General features: G+C 38.8%; 2 protein-coding genes across 3 annotated transcripts in view; one reads left to right on the plus strand and one right to left on the minus strand.

The window, feature by feature from the left end:
• The window catches only part of togaram1 (TOG array regulator of axonemal microtubules 1), a 109,329-nt gene extending 105,518 nt beyond the window's left edge, over positions 1-3,811 (minus strand). Inside the window, exon 1 of the mRNA XM_033027355.1 lies at positions 1,478-3,811. Within this exon, the coding sequence (XP_032883246.1) occupies positions 1,478-3,511 (2,034 nt within the window). The 5' untranslated portion in view covers positions 3,512-3,811. The remainder of the gene's footprint in view (positions 1-1,477) is intronic.
• On the plus strand, positions 3,696-25,855 carry klhl28 (kelch like family member 28). 2 transcript variants are annotated; one of them, XM_033027356.1, is made up of 6 exons: positions 3,696-4,274; positions 11,584-11,638; positions 11,877-12,775; positions 17,907-18,350; positions 21,583-21,791; positions 21,973-25,855. In XM_033027356.1, the coding sequence occupies exons 3-6, from the start codon at positions 11,877-11,879 to the stop codon at positions 22,134-22,136; spliced, it is 1,716 nt and encodes a 571-aa protein (XP_032883247.1). In that variant the 5' UTR covers positions 3,696-4,274; positions 11,584-11,638; the 3' UTR covers positions 22,137-25,855. The 2 variants fall into 2 exon arrangements, with proteins under 2 accessions (XP_032883247.1, XP_032883249.1); XM_033027358.1 differs by having other exon boundaries at positions 3,837-3,981.
• Positions 25,856-26,618: the final 763 nt, after the last annotated feature.

The following is a 26,618-nucleotide window of genomic DNA, read 5'->3' on the forward strand; positions in this document are numbered from 1 at the left end:
TATAAGTTTCAGCTTCTTAAACTGTAGACACTACAACATTTCCAATGCTAATGTGTTAACCAGCAACCCTAAGGTGATCAACCTCATTGATTTCAAAAACACTTACTATTAAAGAATCTTGTTGCACATACTTGTGCAAAGAAAATAACAATCGCACATTTATATAATTTAATGGTTGAATGAGCTCATAATATATATTTGAAAATACATTTCTTGATTCTTTCATTTCTTAAGGAGTTCTGTTTTTTGTACGTCACACTACACGTAGATCTTTAAGAATCCCGTGGGGTCTTTTCTGCACATACGTAGCCTGCCGCATTATCTTACAACAAGGATTTAATTTAATAACTAAACAAGTTGGCAGTAAAGCACAATGGAACAACAGCAGATCACAAAATATGCTAAATGATTACTCTTTGATAAGAGTTTAAGACATTATAACATTTTTCAATGGCATTAAAAAAAATAATTGTGTTCCCTTTACCATGGAAATATCCAATCCAGTTAGTTTACTATCAATATTGATAATTTTATTCAGCTCATACAAGCCTGTTGTTTTGATTCAGGAGCTGAAGACAACAAGGTAGTTGTGTAGTAGGTACAACGATAGAGAACTCTCAGAACAACATTAAAAAATAAGTTCTGAGCTGAGGAATTGACTACCGGAAGCTGATTTAAAAAAAAAGTGATTTTTATTTAATTATTACTTATAATCTGCAGCTCATTTAATGATAGAAATGCTGTTTAATTTAAACCACTTTCTAAGCTTAAGAAACAGTTAAGTTTGTAATGGATCAAAAGTTAGTTCCTTAAAACATTTGAAATTTGCAGCTGCACTTGTATTATAAAAATGTTTTCAACGCTCTGAATTCACTCCCATTTATGCACACAGGGATTTTGGCTTACTCTGCAACTACAGTGCAAGTTTGAGAGGCACTCGAGGGGCAACCTTTTTACATGCCAGGCGGTGGGTATATGGAACGAGCTGCCAGAGAAGGTAGTTGAGGCAGGTACTACAACACAGGTACATGGATAGGATAGGTTTAGAGGGATATGGGCCAAACAGGTGGGTATCTTGGTCTGCAAGCACAAGTTAGGCCAAAGGATCTGTTTCCATACTGTATGACTCCATTACTTCTGCCCAGAAAAAAAAAAAAAACTTCTGGAAATTAACCATCCTTAATATTAGCAAAGATTCACTTGAAGCCTTGGTGCTAGCCTACATCTGCATTCTGTTGTGTTCCTAATTTGAGCTGCATGATGCATTGTAGAATTGCAATCTTCTCTTAACAAGAACATCTATTTTAAGCAGTGTATTCCAGCCAAATAATTTGCATGCATTTGGACTAATTAGTATTAACAAAGATGTAATTAATTATGTTTTAGTCTTCTGGGCAACATAGATTCAAACTGTACATTTTATTATTTTTTTAATTACTAGCTTTATTACGCCAAAATATCATTTTCCAGGTCTTACCTGCTCTGCAGGAGTAGCGTTGGAAAACCCAGTTTGTTGACCAGATCCCCTGCAGGTTGAGCTTGTGCATTCCCATGGTAATTTGTTCTTTCCTCGGCCAGCACTTAATACTCTTCTGAATGAGGTATATTCATCTATATTGGGGCTGGGTGATCCATATCCCAAAGGCGGAGGCTCATGTTCACCGTGATAACTGTGGGCACTCTGAGTTCTTCCACTAGCCAGCAGCCATTCAGTATCTGCTCCTAATGGAACCGGAAATCCTCTACCATGAGCAGAAGATGGTAGAGGTATTGCGTATTCCACAAGCCCTTGAGGAGTTATTTTTGGCAGAGTTCGCCTTGATAGTCTTGCTTGTATGGCTGCCATTACACCATCCCCATCTTCCTGTAATTCTACAGTATCCACTGCTTTAATCAAAAATGTCTTGTTGGAACCAAAAGATGAAGCTAATACAGCAAAAGCCTCCAATGCAGCATGTCGTACCCTTCTCTTGGAGTCAGTCAATGTTGGAGCAACAACTTGACAAAGATTGGGCAAATTAAAGTCTTCACTTGGAAACGTTAAAAGTGAAGCAATGACAATGTTTAGTATTTCCTCACGAACTCTGGAATTTTTGTGTTTTATATTGTCAAGCAAAATATCAAGTATTTTTTGAGGTCGAACCTGCTTCATTAAACCCATGTAGACTTTCATATATTCCTGTTTGGTTACAATTTTATTGTCACCGAGCACTTTTATTGTTGCAAACGTAATGGGTTTAAGATAATTTATCACACCATGATTTAGCTTAACTACCAGCAAGTTGATAATTTCTAATGTACCATGTACAACTTTAAAATTTGAATCATCAAGCAAAGTACTTAAAAAGCCAATAAAACTCAAAAGAGATGTAGAAGACAGTGCCATAAAATTAAAGCTGTTGATTACATGTTTTAGCTCTTCAACAGCATGTGTTCTACTCTTATAATCTTCCCGGTCCAGAAGTCGAACATACAATTCCTTTGGAATGATTTGAAATTCTAGGTTGCTATGGTCTTCAGAAACAGATCTGGAAAAAAGGGGGACATCTTTCATATTAGTAATAGATCTTCCACGAAATCCTGAATTTGTCCTAAAGTTTCTACTTTGTTCCAGCTCAGGAACAGTATTTCCATTTGGTTTGGGATGCGTCTCATACTTTAGTTCCATTAATTTGTTATAATCTCTTCTAAGAGTCAATGGTAAACGTTTTAAGAAAGAGTTGAATTCTTCCTCGCCAATATGACGTTTGATATGCCCCATGGTAGCAAAGGCTAAGAATGAGTCGTCCATACTATTACCATTTAGTTTTTTAGCTAAACAAAGGGTAACATCAAATAAATTGTCACTTTTCAAATCCTTCGTAAGTAAGATGGGTAAAACAATAGTCGCAGCTTTCCTAACTGTAGCATCATGGCTTTCTAGTCCATGTTCTATCAAAGCCCAGAACACGTCCTTAGAGATGTTGGAACATTTTAAATATGCATGCAAGGTTTCTATGAGCTCCTTGCGCACATTAGGGCTGTCATCCCGCAGACTCCATATCAGGTTGGGCAACACGGCAGTCCGAAAGTAATCCAGATCTGAATCGGATCCTTGAATGATTTCTGATATTAGCTGGATGCATGCCACTTTGACCTCTGTTCTACCGTCCACCAGCACTTCATTCAAAGTTGAGAAAAGATCCTTCTTCTTGGCAAAGACCACCCTGCCTGCATTCTGCCTTACGCTGATAAGGAGTGTCTCAAGTGCCTCGGTGCGTTTGATCAAAACCTGGCTGTTGAGTTGCCGAAGAATCGCATCCTCTTCCATTTTCTCGGCGGGGTCGGAAGGCGCCGCAGCCGCGGGGCTGCTGTCGTTCCTCCTCGCCGACATCACGCCATCCCGTGTCTGGCTCCAGAAGGAGCCGCCGCTGCCCACGTCGATGCCTTCCCTGTGGTCACCACTCCTCTGGTAGCTGTTCTCTTCGGACTTAAACACCGGCAGAAGGCACTTGGCGACCGAACCTGCCATGAAACCTCCCCCCGAGCGGCTCCCGGCCGATCGCCAGCGACCGTAAACGCCGCCGTCTCCAGGGCTTCATACTTTCCCCTCTGACGTCTTCCAATCGGTTTTATGACATTTGCCTCCTTGCACAGTGATCAGCACATTCACCTCTCCCCGCGGCACCGTCACTCCCTCAGCCCGACTTTCCTTCATAACAAACCGTGTCTGTCTGTCTGTCTGTCCGCTCGCTCGTCGCTCGTCCCTCCCCCCCTCCCACCGTCGCCAGCGCGCGCACGCACGCGACGCCCAGGCACGGGCACACGCGCGAACCGGTTTGAAAAAACTCGCCACAAAATGGCCGTAACTAGGGGCAGGCAGGCAGGTCACGTGAACACAACGGACCGTAGCCGCAGAGCGCTTCCATGGTGAGGGGAGACCGACGCCCCACCCGGATGCAACCCGATCGTCGGGAATTGTAGTCCGTTCAACTCTCTCCAGTTAGCAACGTTTGTGCGTTTAAACTGCATCTCCCAGTGTTGGTCTGTGTGTGGGCACAAAGTTCAGTGTGAAGAACCGGATTAATATTTTGAACGGCTGTGATAAACTTATAAATTTAAGCAAGTGAGATGTTTTATAATGTGCGATTTAGCTGCTATTCTTGATTTTTTTGTTTAAATCCTAACCTTTGCCGGAAATTGCGCACTCCCCACCTGTTTTGTATTTGTGTTTGATGGGGAATTGGTGGATTTGTTCCTCCTTCGCTTGGCGGTTTCCACCGTGCTCCTGTCAGGTGAGTTGGTTTGTATGTGATGTTTTATAATATATATATTTAGATTATTTTTAAACGTAACAATTTACATTTTTTAGGTGTAGATTGTCTTTAAATAGGCCAAGGGCCTTATTAACCAATGAATTGGTGGATTAAGTTATGAAAAGTTAAAGAGTCTGGTTGCAGAATTAATTGTTCATTTGCACGAACTGCCTTATCTGATATGAAACGAATACGAAATGTATAAAATAAACAAGTATGAACTTTATTTTGAAATTATTTTCTTGTAAAACGATCTATTTCGTGTTTATTTTATTTGAACGATTCGGAGTTTGTCAAACGTAAATAAATAATAACTATTGTTTTTATATAAATTCGTTACTTATATTTCATTAATTTGTGCATTTTATATGCAGTAATACGGTTATGAAACTTTCCTTAACTCGTGATTTGATGGTTTTGGGCTTTCAAATGAGCGACGTAACAAAGAGGTTAATGTGTCAGGTATTGCCCCGCGTTATATTGTACTCTATTTAGAAGGGCAAACAGCCTCCTGGGTAACAAAATTGACCATCATCAATCGTAATTTTTTCTTTTTCAAAATGTTCATATGTTGTATGTTAAACTGTAGGTCAAATGTTAATTGGTTATCTGACTAAATATGGAATATAGGCTTGAGTTTATTTAGTCGCAATGCTTTGTTTTGCACACTATCCAAATTGATCATATTACCACACAGATAACATATACCACACAGATAATTGACTGTTCAAATCTAGTACAATAGATAGGGCAAGGATAAGATATAGAATGAATGAAAATCAATTAGTTACTTATAGGTAGTGACATAAAATAAATGTATAGTGTTTGATATTTTAGAATCTTGAAGTATATTTTTGTATATCTAATCATAGATGGATTTGTCTCAGATTTCTATTTACCCTACAGGGAAATAACAACGTTTTCTGCCATTTCTAATGGTTCCCTAATTATTTGTAAAGGATGTGTTATTTCAAAACCAATCAGTAAAACATTGGTGGGTATCAGATATATAATTATTTTTCTGTGAACATCTACGCTCAGTCCACCTTGGCATATGCAATCTCACGGTTGCCAAACAGTTTAACTTCCCTCCCCATTCCCATAATCTACTTTGTCTTGGGCCTCGTCACTATCAGAGTGAGGCCACATGTAAATTGGAGGAACAGCGACTCGTATTTCACTTGGGCAGTTTACAACCCGGTGGTAGGAATATAAATTTCTCTAATTTCAAGTAACCCTTGTTCTCTCTGTCCCTGTCCTAGTCGTCCTACTAGTTTCACTTGTCGTACCCATTTGTTATCACCTCTTCCTTACCATACAATGGACCATTGTGGGCTTCACCTTTCCAGGGTCATTGATGTTGGCTCTGATTTGTTCTGTACCTTTACATACCTTTACTTTCCCTCTCCCGTAAATCAGTCTGAAGATGGGTGTCGACCCAAAATGTCACCTGTTCCTTTTCCCCCAGAGATGCTCCGTGACCTGCCGAGTTACTCCAGCATTTTATCTATCTTTGGTAAACCAGCATCTGTAGTTTCTTCCTACTCATTGTCCCATCAAAATTTAATATATTTTCTCTCTGACGATTGATTTTTGCTTCAGTGAAAAATTTTCATCTCTGCCATGATCTGTTGAATTGGAGATAGTGGTGAGAGCAATTGAAAGTAACATGTCAATATTATTCGGCAAGTTTAAAAAAATCTGTTACTTGTTTCAACCTAGCAACAATATTGTAAATGTAATCTGAAGATGACTGCATGTATATTTTTACTTTTGTCTTCAAGACGGTTCCTGATGTTAGACATATGCATAAGGATATAGTAGAGGAAATTAAACTTTCCATTAATTAAGATGATTGTCTTTCCATTCCAGTCAGCATAAAAATAATACCAAAGAAATTTAAAGGGAAAATCAGTTCAGATTATCTCTGGAGTCCTTATGCCAATCACTGGTGGCAATTTATCCTAAATTGATCAGGTTTATTTTGAAGAAAGAGGATGGAAATGACTGGGTCGAAGCAACAAAATGGGACCCTGTAAAAAATTGCCCTGAAATGCCTCAATATAGAAGAGAGATATTCATATTGCTGCAGTGTGTCCTTTGATTTAAGACCGGTACATTAAATCAGGAACTTGCGTCGTATTTAAGAACATTGAGATTAACTCTTAACATGAATTGGATTCGAATTCTACACCACATCAGCTTCCTTACATTTTATTGTTGGTTCATGGTGTTACAATACATTTGAATGTGGATAAATACATGAGGAAACAATTGAGTAGTGTTTAGAGAGTGTGGTCTGTACTGAACAGATATTTATTCATGCTACACCTGCAATTTTATGCCTTTGATCAATTTGTACCTATCATAATGCGATAATTAAGAGGGAATTTTGTGCTGTACCTGTACCATTTATCTGGCTTTATTCAGATAGGCACAGACACAAAATAAAACAGCTCATAAACCAGTGGTGAGTCTATCAAACTAGTCAGTTTATTAAAGGCCTTAATAGTGCGCACTGGTAAATACTTTGGGTTCTCAGAGTGTAACAGTGCACACTGTTAAGGCCTTCAATAAACTGACTTGTTTGATAGACTCGCCACTGATCTACGAGCTGTTTTATTTTGTTTGTGCAAAACTGAGTAATGCCGGGTACAGGTATAGCACAAAGTGTATATATAAGATAATTTTCTATTTGGAATATCCTATCAGCTCTCACGATTCCCAGATGAGTTTAAGATGCAGAGTAAAATTATAGAACTGTAATTTTACCCCTCTTCAACCAAAAACAAATCACAGCCAGCTTTGCAAAAAGTAATTGTCTCAAACTTTGAGCCCACTAATTACATTAGCATTGGTCCTTGTTTCCCACAAACTATCCTGTGGCCTTTGAGTGAGATGCTCACATCCAAATGAATCCAATTTTAGTTGAGCTTATTTGTTCAAGATCTAAATGACCATTGTCGTGAAATTTGGTAGCTGAATTAACATTTCAAACATCTATTGAGTGTCTTCACTGTAGAATTATATATTGGTTGTGTGAATTACCCACTTAAAAAAAAGTTCTTGGGCAATTGTTGTTTGGACTCGTCATGATTTTAAGTAAGCCACGTGGGGACTGGAGCTGTAGGTATAACAAACTGGTACTCAAGGGAGACTTAGTAAGATAATTTATCTGAACTGGAAGTACACCAGGTTCTTATGCCCTTTAGGTACAGAGATAATGGCTGATGATTAAATACAACTTCAATAATTATAATTGCATGGTCTTAATATTTTAGTTAGGACAGATAGTTCCCATAAAATTACATTTAGAATGGGAACACATCTTAACCGGGCAAGACCAACTCGGAAAGTTCATGCTTTTGTTCTGACACGGTAGTTCACAGCAAAATTCCCAAAGCTTCGGAGGACAAAACTTGGATATCCGAAACATCCATCTTTTGCCACAGTGCCTTAAGGAGAGGGTCTGTTGATACACAAACACCCCAAGTCTTGATTGACAGAACAAATATGACCACGATTGATATTAGGTGACAAAACAAACTAGTCTGGAATTTCCCTTGATCACATTACTAATAGTGCAAAATATTTGGGCATTACAAGATATGTAATGCCTGTTTCCAATTAGACCATCTATTGTAGGGTAGGGTTTTGATGTAGCCCTATTGCGTGTATATTTGGCCAATATACACGCATTCAGAGTATTCAGAAAGTATTCAGACCCCTTCTCCTTTTCCACATTGTTACAGTACAGCCTTATTCTAAAATAGATTAAATTATTTTTTCTTTACCATCAATCTGCACACAATACCCCATAATAAAAAGCAAAAAAAGGTGTTTAGAAATTTTTGAAATTAAAAAGAAATAACTGAAATATCACATTTACATAAGTATTCAGACCCTTTACTTTGAGGTACCTTTGGCAGTGATTACAGCCTCAAGTCGTCTTGGATATGATGCTACAAGCTTGGCACACCTGTATTTGGGTAATTTTCCCATTCTCCCCTGCAGATCCCCTCAAGCTCTGTCAGGTTGAATGGAGAGCGTCGATGCACAGCTATTTTCAGGTCCTTCCAGAGATGTTCGATCCTCTGGCTGGGCCACTCAAGGACATTCACAGACTTGTCATGAAGCCACTCCTATGTTGTCTTGGCTGTGTGCTTAGGGTCGTTGTCCTGTTGGAAAGTGAACCTCCATCCCAGTCTGAGGTCCAGAATGCTCTGGAGCAGATTTTCATCAAGGTTCTCTCTGTACTTTGCTCCGTTCATCTTTCCTTCGATCCTGACTAGTCTCCCAGTTCCTGCCGCTGAAAAACATCCCCACAGCATGATACTGCACCACCATGCTTCACTGTGGGTATGGTATTGGCCAGGTGATGAGTGGTTCCTGGTTTCCTCCAGACGTGATGCTTGGCATCCAGGCCAAAGAGTTCAATCTTGGTTTCATCAACCAGAGAATCTTGTTTCTAATGCCTTTTGGCAAACTCCATGCGGGCTGTCATGTGCCTTTTACTGAGGAGTAGCTTCCATCTGGCCATTCTACCATAAAGGCCCGATTGGTAGAGTCCTGCAGATATAGTTGTTCTTCTGGAAGGTTCTCCCATCTCCACAGAGGAACTCTGGAGCTCTGTCAGTGACCATCGGGTTCTTGGTCACCTCCCTGACCAAGACCCTTCTCCCCCAATTGCTCAGTTTGGCCGGGCGGACAGATCTATGAAGAGTCCTGGTGGTTGCAAAGTTGTTCCATTTAAGAATGACGGAGGCCACTGTGCTCTTCGGGACCTGCAATGCTGCAGAAATTGTTTTATACCCTTCCCCAGATCTGTGTCTCAACACAATCCTGTCTCTGAGGTCTACAGACAACTCCTTCGTCTTCATGGCTTGTTTTTCGCTCTGACATGTACTTTCAACTGTGGGACCTTATATGGACAGGTGTGTGCCTTTTCAAATCGTGTCCAATCAATTTAATTTAACACTGGTGGACTCCAATCAACTCCAAATCTCAAGGATAATCAATGGAAACAGGATGAACCTAAGCTCAATTTTGAGTGTCATAGCAAAGGGTCTGAATACTGATGTAAATGTGATATTTCAGTTATTTATTTTTAATTACTTTGCAAACATTTCTAAACGCCTGTTTTCGCATCTTCATTCTGGGGTAATTGTGTGTAGATTGATGATTTAAAAAAAAATTGAATTTAATCAATTTTAGAATAAGTCTATCGTAAAAAAATATGGAAAAGTGAAGGTCTGAATACTTTCTGAATGCACTGTATATGAAAATGGCTTGTAATGGCATTTTACAAATCTTTTCTCGGACTTGGACTCCTGCTGTACGCTGCTTACATGTTCCCTTAACAGGCAGTCATGTTTATTTACACAACTATCCCTGTAATTTCAAAAACTCTTTCCACTTGTGCTTAAATTTGAAAGCAGTTTGAAGATTGGTTCTTGTTTGTATTAACAGCTACATATACTTTTATACTCTATGGCTTTCACTAACATCTTCAAGACTGCACAGTTGACTATGCTCTGGAACGAGAGTGCTATATTTCCCTGGCCTCTTGAAACGTACATTTCTCCCAGTCTCCACTACTTCGTTGGACAGATTATTGCAGATGATGATGATACTGCCTGTACAAATAAACAACTAAGTGTCTTGCCTGCAGTTTGCAGCAAGATGAGGAAATCATGGTGATGCAGTAATCGCCGCATTCATACAGACATAAGTACTTAAGATCACACCAGCTGTTCTGAGATATGACAACCATGTGTATATTATACACATGGAAATAACTAAGGGATGAATTCAATGCAGGAAGCAAATATGTCTTTCCTACTTATGGCTTGACCTCCGCACACTACGGATGGCCTCAATGGAATTCGCATGGGCTATGGATGTAGTGGCTGCTGCTTCCACAAATGGCAAGTGCGAGATAACTCAATGGTGTAACAATGGTTATAAATCTCAAATCTCTTTCACGAGAGAGTCAGATTTAGCTCTTGGGGCTAAAGGAATCAAGGGATATGGGGAAAAAGCTGGAACGGGGTACTGATTTTGGATGATCATCATTTGAATGATGGTGCTGGCTCGAAGGGACAAATGGCCTACTCCTGCACCTATTTTCTATGTTTCTAAACCAGGGAACACATTACTTTGATCTACCCATTTATGAACTGCTATGAAAAGAACCTTATTTTTCTGCTTGGCACACCCATAGCCCATGCGAATTCCATTTACAAGACTGATAGATTGGGCGTCTTAATAAGAAGCTCTTTACATTATACAAAAGCAAGAAGGTGACTGTTAATAGTTTGCACAAATACATTTCTTTCAATAGCTTCACTCACTTTGTTAAAATGTTAAATTTATGAACTCTTATGAATGATCCAAGCAGAGGACGTAAATTTGCCCTAATAATGTTTTATAAGTTAAAAATTACTTTCTTCATTTTTTTTTTACCTTTATCTGTTCAGTAGAAATTACTCCAGTATGTTGAGTCTATTGTTACAGTAAAACTCACAATCTGCTATCCAATTGTTTACAAAAATCAGATTGTTCATCACTGTTGCTTTCTGTCCTGAGCTCCCTTTAAACTTACCTGATCTATACTGCTGTGTAACATTTAAAAAAAAAAGATGTATTGACTATTAATGAGTAATATCTGGCAACAGAAATCTTGAAGATGCCAGATGGAGTTTTATTTGTATTTATTACTGTGTTCTACCAGCTCCTATAATTATGTTGCAAGCATGTTTTGATATTTACTTCTTCTGTCAAAAGCCAAATAATTATTTGTTGAATAGAATAAAAGAAAAGAAAGAAAAAAAAAAGCAAGTGTTAGAAATCTGAAATAAATACTGAAATTGCTGCAAATTTTCATCTTTCAGCATCTGTGGAAACAGGAACATTTTGGGTATTCGTGGATATTTTGTAATGCTTTCAACCCTCTGAAACTGTATTAGACAAAACAACATTGATTTTTCATTTAAATCTTTTAAACAATATTTACTAATAGCTTAAAGCTATCTATCTGTCAAATTAAACATTATTTGGATCTTAGCTTTGGAACTTATTAAAGGTTCTATTTCAAAATCTGAATACACGTTTCTAACTAAAACATGTTATCCTGTTAGATATAAATTCTAGTGTGAATAAACGCTCCATCTGGTTGCAATAAAATACCCAATAAGGAGCAATATGCAAATGTTTTAGAAAAGTATCAATGAATCATTTAAGTGTGGTGTTATTTTAATTATTGACATGCTTCACTCAAATATTCTAGATTGCCTTTTGATTTCTACGCATGTGAAGAAACACTTGCCAGAGAGAAGTCCTTGGTGAGTACACCTAAAATCAATGTATTGCTTCTAAATTGCCTTGTTACTAGCAACAAGGTTTTTAATTAATAATTGGTTTTAATAATATTTCAAAAGCTTTCTTGAAAAGTATTATAGTCTATTTGACACCTCGACTAAACTTGATGTACGTTTTCTCAAATTTCCATGTGCAATATTGCAATCTTAAAGTTTTCTTAGTTACAGTTGACTATTTTGTTCTGATCTCTTATTCTTTCAGATGGACCAGTCCCCTCAATCCTACATGCTTGCCAATCTGACACATCCACATTCAGAGCAGTTGCTGCAGGGATTACATCTTCTTCGACAGCATCGTGAGCTTTGTGACATTGTCCTCAGGGTTGGTGATGTCAAGATCCATGCCCACAAGGTGGTGCTGGCTAGCATCAGCCCATATTTCAAAGCCATGTTTACTGGAAACCTTTCAGAGAATGAAAACTCTGAAGTTGAATTTCAATGCATAGACGAGACTGCTTTGCAGGCTATTGTAGAGTACGCATACACAGGAACTATATTCATTTCACAAGATACAGTAGAATCTCTACTACCTGCTGCAAATTTGCTTCAAATCAAACTAGTACTAAAAGAATGTTGTACATTCCTTGAAAGCCAGCTTGATCCTGGCAATTGCATTGGCATTTCCCGGTTTGCTGAAACATATGGCTGTCATGACTTGTACCTTGCTGCAAACAAGTACATTTGTCAGAATTTCGAAGAAGTCTGTAAGACTGAAGAATTTTTTGAGCTGAACCACACAGAATTAGATGAAATAATTTCAAATGACTGTCTCAATGTTGTGACGGAGGAGTCTGTTTTTTATGCATTAGAGTCGTGGATTAAATATGATGTGCAAGAAAGACAAAAATATCTGGCGCAACTGCTGCACTGTGTTCGATTGCCGTTATTAAGTGTAAAATTTCTGACAAGATTGTATGAGGCAAATCAACTAATACGTGATGAACATACCTGCAAGCACCTTCTAAACGAAGCCCTTAAGTATCATTTCATGCCAGAGCACAGATTTTCCCATCAGACTGAGTTTTTGACACGACCACGTTGTGCTCCCAAAGTACTTTGTGCTGTTGGTGGAAAAACTGGATTGTTTGCAACATTAGACAGGTAAGATATTCCAAGTCATATTAACAGACATAATTTATTTCTGTATATTAATGTGGTATTTTCCTTCGAAGCCTAGGATAAATTGAACATCCACATTTTGTCAAGTGATTCTATCTACTGTATTGCCGGCTGAATGCAATTTGGTATTTTTTCTTGTACGCAGTATATTGGACATATTAGAATATGTGGAAATCATACTTCACATATGTACCCATTCTGATACTCCTTTGTTTTCATAAAATGCAAATTGATGATGGCACATACTCATTATGAAATTTTGATAGCTTCCGAACCTATTATAAATTTGCGTAATTTTACACATCCTCGCTTTGCTCAATTTAATGGCAGTGGAACAGTTATTTTTCTTAAAGGTTTTTCCCAACCTTTTAATATTTAAGTTTTTTGACTGTGGAGGAAAGAACTCCTAACTTCTAAATATTAAATATTGCCCAGGAGACCCAATTAGAGATTGGGTCTCCTGGGCATTTGCAAACTATGATGGGCATTGCCTTATGTTTTGTGCAGTAAAATGTTAGAATTCTGGTAAGTTTCACTAATTTATCAAAATTGAAATAAAATGAGATTGACCCCACTAGATGTGGTGATTGTCTTTTCTAGACATGCCGCCAAAAAAAAAAACGCAATATGCTTTTATTTAATGTTTTTGTTCACTGACTGAGATTCACTCAGCCTTTTCACTCTAATCAAGAATAATTTTAAGTTTGCATGTATTAAATGGAAGAGTATCCACAAGAATACATTTTCTTGTGACTGATAATTATTAGCTTTGGTCGTGCACGGTTGGGAATTGTACTATTGCTGTGAGCACTATTATTTTTCAAGTGGTAGAATGCATGTTGATGGAATAATTTGTCAAATATCTGACAGATATCTGGGATATTCTTTTGTAGTATCTTGACTGTTCCCTTATTCTTCAATGCCTCTGTATTAAATTAAAATCTTAACTTTCTTCTATCCTCTCCATTGAGGCATTTATATAAGTACTTATTGTTTGTTTTTTAAAAGGCTGGCATATTATCCACTACACTTAGTAATTGGGAATAAAGAAATGGCAGATGAATTGAATAGGTTTTTGCGTCGGTCTTCACAGCGGAAGACATTGGCAACTTGCCTGATATTCAAGAAGTCAGGGGCAGAAGTTAGTGGAGTTGCAATTGCAAAGGAGATGGTGCTTTGGAAAATGAAAGGTCTGAAGGTGGATAAGTCACCTGGACTAGATGGACTACACCCCAGGGTTCTGGAAGAGGTAGATTTAAAGATTATGGAAGCATGAGTAGTGATCTTTCAAGAATCAAATAGTCAGGGGTGGTCCCTGAGGACTGGAAAATACTAAATGTTACTCTGCTGTTTAAGAAGGGAGCGAGGCAAAAGAGGGAAACTAGGGTGGTTAGCCTGACTTCAGTGGTTGATAAGATTTTGGATAGAACAGCCATGATTGATGAAGTAGACACAATAGTCTGAATGACCTAATTCTACTCTTATGACGAATTTATCGACTTTTAAGTAATCTGCCTCTGGTCGGAGGATATATTTTGGCAAGTGAACATGATAAGTTTAATGTTTTAATTGTCCTTTATGTATCAAAGGTTATATTTTCAAAAATGGATTCAAGAGGAAAGTTAGAAATCTGATTTGCATGAAATGTTATAACTGTTTCCTAAAAGCAACTGTAATATTTAAAATTTGAGCTATATTTACATGATTTGAATTTTTTTACCGTTTTAGATCAAGATGGAACAAAAGAATAGGGCACAAGATGAAAAGTTTTATAGACAACTAGACCAAGTGCAGACCCGTTGGGTCTGTTCCCCCAACATGCGGTTGTGGGGGGGGGGGGGGAGGCGGCATGCAGCGTCACACACACTATCTCTCCCCCCCCCCCTGCACTCACGCTAATTACCCCCCTTGATATTATATTAATATTATTAATTTGCTCCTTTTACCCCATAACCACCCTATCTACTGACGCATAGCCCCCAACTTGCAGTCACATCTAGAGAGGGAGGGGGAGGGGGGGGGGCGGGCGTAGAGAGTGAGGGCAGAGACAGAGAGAGAGAGACAGAAACACAGAGAGAGGGGCAAGAGGGAGAGAAGAGGAAGGGTGGGTGAGGGGGGAAAGGTGGGGGGGAGGGGAGAAGAGAGAGAGGGTGAAAGTGAGGGGGAGAGAGGGGGTGCTGAGAGGGTGGGGAGCAGGGAGGGGGAGGGAGGGTGGAGGGTAGGGGGTGTGGGAGGGAGGGAGGAGGAGAGAGGGGGGGGATTTAGGGGAGGGATGGAGGGGAGAAGGGAACAGAGAGAGGGGGGGTGAGAGAGGGGGAGGGCGGAGGAGAGAGGGGGAGAGAGGGTGTGCTGAGAGGGAGGTGAGGGGAGGGGGAGAGGTAGGGAGCAGGTAGGGGGAGGGAAGGGGGTAGGGGTGTGTGGAGGGGAGGGGGGTTTAGGGGAGGGACGGTGGGGAGAGGGAGGAGAGAGGGGGAGGAGAGAGGAGGAGGGGAGAGAGGGTGTGCTGAGAGGGGGGTGAGGTGAGGAGAGGTGGGGAGCAGGGTGGGTGGAGGGAAGGGGGTAGGGGTGTGTGGAGGGGAGGGGGGTTTAGGGGAGGGACGGTGGTGGAGGGGAGGAGGGGAAGAAAGATGGGAGAGAGAGGGGGGGAGAGGTGAGGAGGGGGGAGAGGAGGGGAGAGGGGGGGATGGGGAGAGAGAAAGGGAAAGAGACAGGGGGGAGAGAGAGAGAAAGATAGGGATAGGGAGTGAGAGAGGTGGGGAGAGAGAGGAACCCAAACCCCTCAAACAACCATTTGCAGGCAGTGCTTTTTTATTTCAAACTAACCATATTTTATTTTCAAACCACATTAAGGGTACTTACTCACAGGTGTGAAGAAATTTGTTCAGTGTCATTCAGAACTCAGAGTGCCCTCATGTTGCAGAGTGATTGAGGCACACCACTTGCAGAGACAGATTGAGGCACACCACTTCCTGGTTTTATAGTCCCTCCCCCTCCGTCCAGCAGGGGCAGCAGAGAGAATGGGGAATTGTGTAAAATCATTAATATCTCTGTCATTTTTCATCAACGGGTAAAATCCTCGGCACACAAGCGGCGGAGGGGGGCTCTGAGCAAGGTGGCCAAAAATGACGGCTGTAGGTGGCGGCGTTCTCTCGGAAATCGCAGCACAGATGGCCAAAAGCGGTCAAGAACAGAGATTTAGTAATATAGATAGGTGCAGGAGTAGGCCATTCTGCACTTCAAGCCAGCACCGCCATTCAATGTGATCATGGCTGATTATCCCCAATCAGTACCCTGTTCCTGCCTTCTCCCCATATCCCCTGACTCCTCTATCTTTAAGAACCCTATCTAGCTCTCTCTTGAAAGTATCCAGAGAACCGGCTTCCACCGCCCTCTGATGCAGAGAATTCCACACTCACAACTCTCCGAGGAAAAAGTGTTTCCTTGTCTCCGTTCTAAATGGCTTACTCCTTATTCTTAAACTGTGGCCCCTGGTTTTGGATTCCCCCAACATTGTGAACCTGTTTCCTGCCTCTAGCGTGTCCAAACCCTTAACAATCTTGTATGTTTTAATGAGATATCCTCTCATCCTACAAGCCCAGCCGCTCCATTCTCTCAGCATATGACAGTCCTGGGAATTAACCTTGTAAACCTACTATGGACTCCCTCAATAGCAAGAATGTCCTTCCTCAAATTAGGAGACCAAAACTGCACACAATACTCCAGGTGTGGTCCCACTAGGGCCCTGTACAACTGCAGAAGGACCTCTTTTCTCCTATACTCGACGACTCTTGTTATAAAGGCCAACATGCCATTCGATTTCTTCATTGCCTGCAGTACCTGCAAGCTTACTTTCATAGACTGATGAACAAGGACCCCCAGATCCCCTTGTACTTCCCCTTTTCCCAACTTGATGTAATTTACATAAGAATCTGCCTGCCTCATTTTGATACGTCCTGTTTTGGTCAAGTTGAGTGCTTTGTCAAATTATACCTTGAAGACCACAAGGGAGTTAGCTATTTCTGAATTACCTTCAATTAATTCTACAGCAGACTTCCATTAAAAATGAGTTACTTGTAAACTTGGGATAATTAAACTTGAAACTAAGTGAGATGTGATTTCAGTATTTCAAATCATAGAGGGATACAGCACAGAAATGGGCCTGTGGCCCACCTGTGTCACTATCAACCATCAATTTGCACTAATCCCACAATAATCCTGCTTTCTCAATCTCTCTGCGTTCTTATAGAATCTGGGGTAGGGGGTGGAGTCAATCACACACCTGCACAGTTGGGTCAATTAACCTACTAACCAGTTTCTTTGGATGTACCCCAATTTATGGTTTCCATTTTATTGATATGAATGACTTTTGGTAAGGAAGAACTAGGAAGGTTTGCACCCCTCAAGTGGCACAATTCCACTGACTTGTTTCAGAATGGAACTAGTTATTATTGATGAAATAGTTGGATGCTAAATGCCTGGATTAAAGATGATCCAAGCAGTTTCTGTATCTTGAAGTACTAGATTAGACACTAATGTCAAATAACCATACTATCAATTACCTCTGTACTTTTCTGGAATTAATGAAATTATTTGAGGATGGTTCTCTGCAACTAACCAATAAGCAATTGTTTCAAAATAGCTGGTTAACCAAGTACACATTAATGCATATTAATAATCAAAGGTAGTTGTGGTTCTTTTGAACTTGATCAATAGCAGACTTGTTATAATAGGCTGAATTTGTACCTTTTGGCAACTCAACAAATATATTGCTCAACGTTTTTAAAGTTGAAAAATAGTAGCTTTGAAAATCAAATTGGATTTGGCACAAGGCCGTGGAGGTCAATGGATATTTTAAGGCAGTGATAGATTCTTGATTAGTATGTGTCTCGGGGGTTATGGGGAGAATTGGGTTAAAAGTGAAAGATAGCTCAGCCATGGCATCGTGTAGACATGATGGGCCGAATAGCCTAATTCTGCTCCTATCACTTAAGAACTGTCACTTTCTCTGAAGTTAAAGATAAACTAGCTGTTGCTAAATTCATGTTGCTATAATACAGAATAAGAAATGTTATAAACTTTAAAAAAAAAAATTTGCTTTCTATTCCTTTTGCAGTGTGGAAATGTACTTCCCTCAGACAGACTCCTGGACGGGTCTGGCACCACTCAGTAGCCCACGCTATGAATGCGGGGTTGCTGTTGTTGATCAGAAACTTTATGTGGTGGGAGGAATTGCAACCCATATTCAACAAGGAATCAATTATCGAAAGCATGAAAATTTGGTGGAAGGTTGGAATCCAGAGACAAACAAATGGACATCTGTAGAAAGAATGAATGAATGTAGAAGCACTCTTGGAGTGTCTGTTTTAGCTGGTGAACTGTATGCATTAGGTGGTTATGATGGAGAAAATTATTTGCAATCTGTGGAAAAATACATTCCCAAAGTAAAGCAATGGCAGCCTGTTGCACCTATGGCAAAAAGTCGAAGCTGTTTTGCAGCAGCAGTTTTGGATGGAATGATCTATGCTATTGGAGGATACGGTCCAGCCCACATGAACAGGTAACACAGTACGAATTTTATTGTACAAAATAAAATACAGCTTTTCAAACACATAGTAATTTGATGAGGATAAATAATAAAATAAAAAAATATATTTTCATTCTCAATCAAAACCTCTTCCAAAATTTTCTCTGCCTAAAGCGTTAACTCTTCATACGGTATGATATGACTCCATTATCTTTGTACGGAGCCCTAGTTGGTGATTCAAGGTATGTGATTGCTGATTGTTTATCTGTCATTGCAACATTACCCTTGGTATCTTACACTCCCTGAGGGCCACAGCTCTTCAGCTGAATTTGCCCATACCAACCAAGTTGCCTAACCAGGCCAGTCCCATCTGTCTCTCCCTGGCCCATAACCCGCCAAATCTTTCCTGTCCATGTACATATGTGAGAGTCTAAAGTGTTGTAATTGTACCTGCCTCTACAACTTCACCAGAATCAATCTACTACTGGTTTAAAATGGTTAAACAGTATGTTTCCATGTCTCGTATGAGAATAAGAGTTACAAAGACCATCAGCTCTTTTTGGGTTTTTTTGCCTTATGTCAGTCTTATGTGGTTAACTTATCTTTAAACAGTGACTCTTCTTTTTGATTCTCCCTCGAGCAGAAACATAATCTCCACATGCACCCTGACAAGATTCGTCCAGTATCTGGTTAATTTCTGAAATGGGATTTTAGACCTGGAAAAATTAAACCAGTTCTTCTTTCAGAGCTGCCAAGTAGTACGGATTTTCCGTATTTTGTACAGAAATGCGATCAGAATACGGATGTGTGGATTTGCTTTGTAAAATACGGATTTTTAAAAAATCAGCCTGACTTCCTGTTTCATCTTGCTGCTTAAAAAATGCAAGGATATAAAAAGTCATACTGTAACTAAAAATTATAGCAGATTAAATCTATTAGTATTTTAAATTTCAAGATCTGGATGATTATTTTTGTAAGGTTTAATCTGCCTGTCCCGCTCCAGGTTTAAACAGCATGGTCAGTTTAACGCAAGGGGATTTAAACGAGCTGGAGCGCTTTACACATAGTGCAATGGGCTTTTCACATAGCGCTATGGGTCACAGATTGTTAGGGGAGGGAGAGGGTGTGGGAGGGAGGGAATAAGAGAGGGAGGGAGAAATAAAGGAAGGAGGGTGGGAGGGAGAGAGGGAAAGAGGAAGGAGAGTGAGGGAGGGAGAGGGAGGCTTCCAAAATGCCTTCAACATCATCATCTGGTGCTAAAAGCAGGAAGCAGTTGTTCAAACAGCAGTATACAAAGAGATGGCAATGAATGCAATGTCAAGTAAGGTGCATAGAAGACATGTCAATTGGTAGCAAAGTTATGCATTCTTGTACTCTTACAAGAGTATGACCGCACATTTAAAAAAAAAACTTTTCAGCAAAATGGCACCGCGTAAAAATACTGATTTTCAGGTATTAGAATTCTGAAATGCTCTGAAAACTTGGCAGCTCTCTTTGAGGAAAAATGGTGAGTGTTCCTGGAATTTTCTGGTTTTATTCCAGATTTCCAGCATCTGCAGATTTAGATTTTTTTAAATTTAGTATCATAAACCTTTCACTACTTTAAAGCCTTTCTTTAAATGCCAGATCTTCTTCTTGTGTTTGAGGCAGCAGAAGTTATGTAACGCCCTCCAAGCGCTGTAGCCAGTTCAATGTGCTGTTGTCGAGGGCCGTGCGGTCTACCCCTCCACCAGGGGGGCGGAGGACAGCGCAGTAGAAAATGATGTGCTGCGCTGTTTGTTGGTCTGCTCCACACACGCAGGCTGCCGATGAACGCAGCCCCCAGCGATGCATGTTGGCGTTGAACCGGCCGACCCCTGTACGGAGCCGGTTCAGGGCGACCCACTCTTTGCGGGGCAGGTCCGAGCCGGGTGGGGCTGTGGTGTTCGGTGCAACAGTGAATCGCGGAGGTCGCAAAGTCTGTTCCCAGCTGGTTCTCCATGCTCCTTGTGTGTAAAAATGCCAGATCATTAATGTACACAGCTCCCAGATGTGGCCTCATTTGTACCATAAGTTATATTCTGTACTTTTGTATCCAATCTCTTTCCCACCCCCCACAGTTATTAACAATGTTCTACTCACTTTCCTAATTAATTGTGCTTGGGAGTTTTACAGTCTGTCATTTAGATTTCTTACATTTTTCTTGTCAAAAATGGTCAATAGACAATAGGTGCAGGAGTAGGCCATTCGCCCCGTCGAGCCAGCACCGCCATTCAATGTGATCATGGCTGATCATCCCCAATCAGTACCCCGTTCCTGTCTTCTCCTCATATCCCCTGACTCCGCTATTTTTAAGAGCCCTACCTAGCTCTCTCTTGAAAGCATCCAGAGAACCTGCCTCCACCGCCCTCTGAGGTCAATTTCACATTTTCCAACATTTATGTTCTAGTTGCCAGATCTTTGCCCATTTACTTTTTTTTTGGTACCTTTGTGCCCTTGGAAGCTTTTTTTTTTCATTACATGTAGGTTAACCACGGGATATTTAGCAGAATTTTCTTGACTCGTGTTCTAACTTAAGTTCACTTGGATATAATATTTTTAGCAAGGTTTTGAAGCTTTCAAATTTTGGGAGAGAAAAAGATTGATGGTTTCTTGGGGCAGTATTGTCGTTAGCACTGTACCCAATTTCCCTGACAAATCTATTGGACTTTCTATTTAACAAATTGTCATTTTGTTATTTTAAAATAATATATTCAGAACAATTGAACAGTACCTAAATTAATTAGTCCCAATTTGAATTATGGGTTACAGGATGGAAGATAATTTCCTTTAATTTTTGTTTCAGATAACTTAAATTAAATGGGTGTTCAGAAAAATTGCAGGTATAATTCTTTGTTGAACAGAGCTATCAATCTTATTTGTAATTTTGTTATAAAAATTGCAATTAAATTATTTTCATGAATTCTTGCATTCAAAACTGACATAAAAGTGAAACTGACATATTTGAATCAAGTGGGCTGACTCTTCACTCCCCACTGACAAGTGGGCCATGCTTCAGTCACTTAAGAGCAGAATTGTGAAAAATATTCCAATCAAAGTTTTGCAGTTCTTGTGCTATTGATCTGGTTATCAAAATATTTTTGAAAGCGTTAGTTAACGATAATCAAACTCAATATTGTTGCATAAAGCTTAATGTAGTGCTTGGTTATCTAAAAATTCTTATTCTTGCAAGTACTGGTTTAAAGTGTGTTTAATCTCCCCTTTTACTTTGTGTGCATGAAAATAGTGTGGAACGTTATGATCCAAGCAAAGATTCCTGGGAGATGGTAGCTCCAATGGCAGATAAAAGAATTAACTTTGGTGTTGGTTCAATGCTTGGATTCATCTTCGTTGTTGGTGGACACAATGGCGTATCACATTTGCAAAGTGTTGAGAGATATGAACCACATCAAAATCAATGGACTTTGTGCAGGCCAATGAATGATCCTAGAACAGGTAAATGCTTAATTTAAATCATCCCAAATTCTACAGTATCTCGTATTGTAGCAATCTGATGGAACAGTTATCTGGTCTTAAAATGATTTTGTGAAATTAGTTTGGATCCTATCAGTGTACAATATTTGTATCCACAATTTATGACATTTTTTTAATTTCAAATCATATTTTCCCCTGACAGGAGTTGGTGCAGCCATTGTAGATAATTACCTCTATGTGGTCGGAGGTCATTCAGGGTCATCATACCTGAACATGGTACAGAGGTATGACCCAACTCTAGATACCTGGTCAGATTCGACTGGTATGTTGTCATGCCGCTGCAACTTTGGGCTAGCTGCGTTTTGATGGTTGCTTCATGAAGAATTTACTATAGTAATAAACCCTGCATGACAAAATGATCAACTGTACTGAGATTGAGGAACTGCACAATCTTTCAGGTTTCACTGAGAATCTTGGCTGCTACTGTTGGTATTTTGCAGAAAGGTTTTTGTTTTTAATTGAATCTATTATATTGTATTATCGTATGCATATGGGGAAGATAAACTGATGCCTGAAACAGCCAGGGCTAACATAGCTCCAGCTTTTCCACCTTATAAACATTCCCCTCCATTTTAAGTAATTGTCACCTCCACTTTTTCTCATTTTAATTATAAAGAATCTCACATTCAAAACCCTTAGATTAAAGTTCATGTCCCTTTTGTGAATTATGTTCACTGCATTATGTTCTGTTTAACATCTGTGATTCACATAAATTTGATACTAAAGGGCTGCCTTGGCATATTCGTCAGAATTTTTTAATATGACTTTGTATTGTTTGCTTGTATAATGCAATGTGATTTATGTACTTTGTAGAGCTGACTATGTAATAACATGCTATTAATAACTACAATTTGCCCCTTTAGCAATTTTCCATCAGAATAAGATCACTTAATATTTAAAATGGCTTTATTCAAAAAAACAAAACAAATGTACATTAAAAAGGGATTTCAATTGGGTTATCAGTGCAATTGCAATTTGTACTTTTCATATCTTGAAATGTAGGAAATTCAGAACTTGCATTACAAACCTATATTCACAGAGCTTAACATATACTATTTATGAATTAAGTAGTTGACTTTGTGAGTATAGCGTGTAATATTTTAATCAATACTGAAGTTTTAAGTATTTGTATATTTTGCCTTATTATTCAGCTCTGATTGGCAAATGTTGAGTTTATTCATGTGTTCCTTTGTACAGCTGCTGTTGAGGGAGACTTATTACCTGGTGCTATCCAACAATTCAGGGCACAGATAATTTATGGTGTAAATGTCCTATGATTTTTATTTTCTATATTCCAAAAATGGAGATCTCGCATGCCTCCGAGCAAGCAAAGCTGGAGTGAGGGCACTGTATATACAATGAATTTTCAGCACCTAAAATCCTAGCCTAGTTGACTTTCTAATGCGTTGAGCACTATCCACCTTGATTAATACTCGGTTCTCTCATTATGCATAGTTTCCCTAATCCCAATCTATTCATGGACCTCAATTTGTAAACAAAATACAGTCACCAAAATTTTATTTTGTTTCTACAACATCTTGTATCATATTCCATTTCAGTCATGTAAGATTTTGAATGTTTCTTGTTTTGTAAATTTAGAAATGTACTTCTTGCTAATACTGTTTTTTTCCTGTATCTAATGTAACATTAACTGAGGCAAACAACTTTGCATTCAATTGTTATGGATGTCTGAAATGATTTACAGATGCACCTTTAAAAAAAACATCACAAATATAATCTCCCTATAATACTATGGCTTTTCCTGTACCTAAAATGTGCAAAAAAAAAAGAATTGTGTGTTTGTGACAAAGTTTGAAGTAACTTGGTTAGAACGGTTCTTTTGACATGATTGAAGCTATAGTTAGTATGTTTAGACTAGATTAGCAAAGTACCAACACAATGTTTGTACATGTTGTTGGTAAACTGTACATTTTGGTTTTGATTGTTAGTTATATATTTTGGTGGTTGCATGGACTTGTGTCTGTGCACTTGTATTTGTGCTTCAGGTCAGGCTGAATTATTGCGTGCTACTTAATATCCACCTTGACCTTCTGGATGTTTTTGGATCCTGATGGAGAAGGCTACTTAGGTTTGTTGGAATAAAATGGTGCAATAACATTTTATATGGCTTTTTTAAATGTAATTTATACGTGGAAGAATGGGTTGATTTATGGAATCTTTGTGCTCTAAATATACCACTTGTCAGTAAAATGTAACATTTGTGGTTCTTGTGTAGAATGAACTTCTGTAACCTTCCATATTTCTGAGTACAAATAGAACATGTGCATTTTGTTTCATTCAAATAAAGGCATGATTTAATGTAAAAATTAGTGAAGTTCACCAAAACACCAAACAGTCCCAAAGGCTTGGCAAACTACACATGTCCTACTGGTTTCGTAGCACGTGTTTATCTTGATGGCATAACTGATGCCATAGCAATAATTACTGTCAGTGACATCTGAGAAAATGTTGACCTTTGTTTCAGCTAGTTATTTTATTTTAAAGAACCTATATTAAAAAAAAAACTTGTTTAAATCGGGTCAGATTTGGGTTTTACCCGATGTGATTAAAAACATGAATCTAATGGTAATTTGAATACTCGACCTCCATTCTCAACATTTAGATATCGTTGGAAGTGTTTGTCAGTTTACATGTTTCATATTATGCACTCATTTAATGTTCTTGTGACAAAAGGATTCAGAAATTCTGGCAAAATACTAGAAACTAACATTTTACATATTTAATTTGGAAACTTTCCTTTAAATTAGTTTTTCTGTTGATTTGACTTTTTTTGTTAGTCAGAATAAACTTTATCGGCAACCTTACAGAAGTGGACAAAGCAATTGTCAATTGCAGCATTTTTATCCCCTACATTTTTATAAGGTCAATTGCTTTTCACAAGTCTTTTTCTCAGTGTCATAACCTTCTGTATTATCCTGTTATAGTTCATATGATTTCCAGTACCTGATAGCTTAATTACAAGTGCAAAAATTAGCATTTACTAAAATGAAATTGTGCACTCAATTCATATACTAATATTGGCCGTGAACTAAGAATGCTGTTCTAGAATGATTTTTAAAAATTATTTGTTGCTATCTGCATTACCCCATCTCCCGTCAAGTTTCGTTTTTTGCTGGAAGAGTATCATTTTATGTACATAAATCGTGTATCCCAATACCACGTGGGATAATGCAATGGATTAGAAAAAGCTTTTGTGTTTTCTGTCTACTTGGCTTTAATTTTTAAGGAAAATATTTTTCTGAAGCCAGAAATGAGACCAGGGCTTTTGTGCTTTGCATAATTGAGAGATGTACATGCAAATAAACGTAATTGTTTTGGTTGATCTAGTATCAGTTACACTTTATACTGAAATTGGTAACAATTTGAATAGATTAGTTAGATGGTTCTGCCTCTGTATTCATCAAAACCAAATGTCTTTAGCATTTACTGAACACACAAACCACATTGTGTTTATTCTCATATGTCTTAATGAGATTATCCATAGTTAAAAATCTGTATTATATCTGGCCTAAAATAACACCAATAATAATAGTGGACACTGGATTATTATGGATGTTTTGCAAATTTAACTAATGAGGGACATGTGCACAGCTATAGTCATCACTGATTTCATAGCTTGCCATAAACATTTAGCTCATACTGGTTTTTGGCTACCTGACTTTCATTCAGTGTTATTGTTTAAATCCGTAACTGCTTTATTTTAAATAAAAATTGACTCTAAACCTTTGTAAATAAAGGTTAAAGACTTATTTGTATCGACGAGAAAATTACATTGTAAATACAGTTGTATGCTCTGTACCTGCAAATGTCAGTCTTTCATTTAAAACATGAGTATCATCCCACCTGCTTTTTGGCCTCTTGTTACATGTGTAAAAGTGCTGAAGGACTGTTTTTACACCATTTGAGTTTGGTTTTCTTAAAGCAGTGTCTATATTTCACATGCCTGTGGTGTCAAATACTGTTACAGTATTTCATTGTTTACAAAATAAATATTTAAAACTGAAGAGTGGTGTCTTGCATTACATTCTTTCTACATTGGTGTGGCTAATTGCCACCAGTTACAACTGGATTCATATTTACATCAATGCACTGCATTGGATAAAATAAAATGGTTCACCTAAGTGTGCATTTTAAAATAAAATTTCCCTTTAGCTAATTATTGCGAATGTGAAAGAATTTCTAAATTACAAGTCCACCACTGATTTTCTGGCAACTGGTGGTCTGACACCTCCATTAATCCAGACAAATTGAGAACACACTTGAAATCCACCCCCCCCCCAAAAAAATGTGGCACAGAGGCCAGGTGAGGCAGCTGATCTGGACCAGTTTCCCCTACCTTGTTCAACATCCAGTCATCTCTAATGAAGCAGTTATATTTTAACTTTACATTTGCAAATAGTTACTTTGAGACATGAGTTGTGAATGTCACTCTGTGGTTGAGTTCCTAGACTGTCAGAGTTCTGAATCTTTGGCCAGAAGAATTTAAATCCTACCACAGCTGCTAGGGAATTCATATGTGGATCTGGAATTTAAGTGGGAAAACGGCTGGATCATTTGTGGTTGGGGAGACAATCTGGTTCCTTGAGCAAAAAACAAGTGCTGTAGGAACTTGGTAGTTTCGGCACCATCCTCTGAGGTAATGGACAGACAATGTTTCAGGCTGGGACCCTTCAGACATTGAGGTATTAGTATCCAAATAAAATATTTATACTCTGATTCTCTACTGTTCTTCAGGGAAGGATATCTGTTCGTTTTACCCAATCTGAC

This window comes from Amblyraja radiata, chromosome 9 (genome assembly GCF_010909765.2).
Source record: "Amblyraja radiata isolate CabotCenter1 chromosome 9, sAmbRad1.1.pri, whole genome shotgun sequence".
NCBI classification, from domain to species: Eukaryota; Metazoa; Chordata; class Chondrichthyes; order Rajiformes; family Rajidae; genus Amblyraja; species Amblyraja radiata.

Bases quoted from the DNA above. Each gene is read 5' to 3' on its own strand.
- klhl28 (XM_033027356.1), top strand. From the start codon at position 11,877: ATGGACCAGTCCCCTCAATCCTACATGCTTGCCAATCTGACACATCCA. The intron at 12,776-17,906 runs GTAAGATATTCC...TTCCTTTTGCAG, and splicing joins TTGTTTGCAACATTAGACAG to TGTGGAAATGTACTTCCCTC. The intron at 18,351-21,582 runs GTAACACAGTAC...GCATGAAAATAG, and splicing joins GGTCCAGCCCACATGAACAG to TGTGGAACGTTATGATCCAA.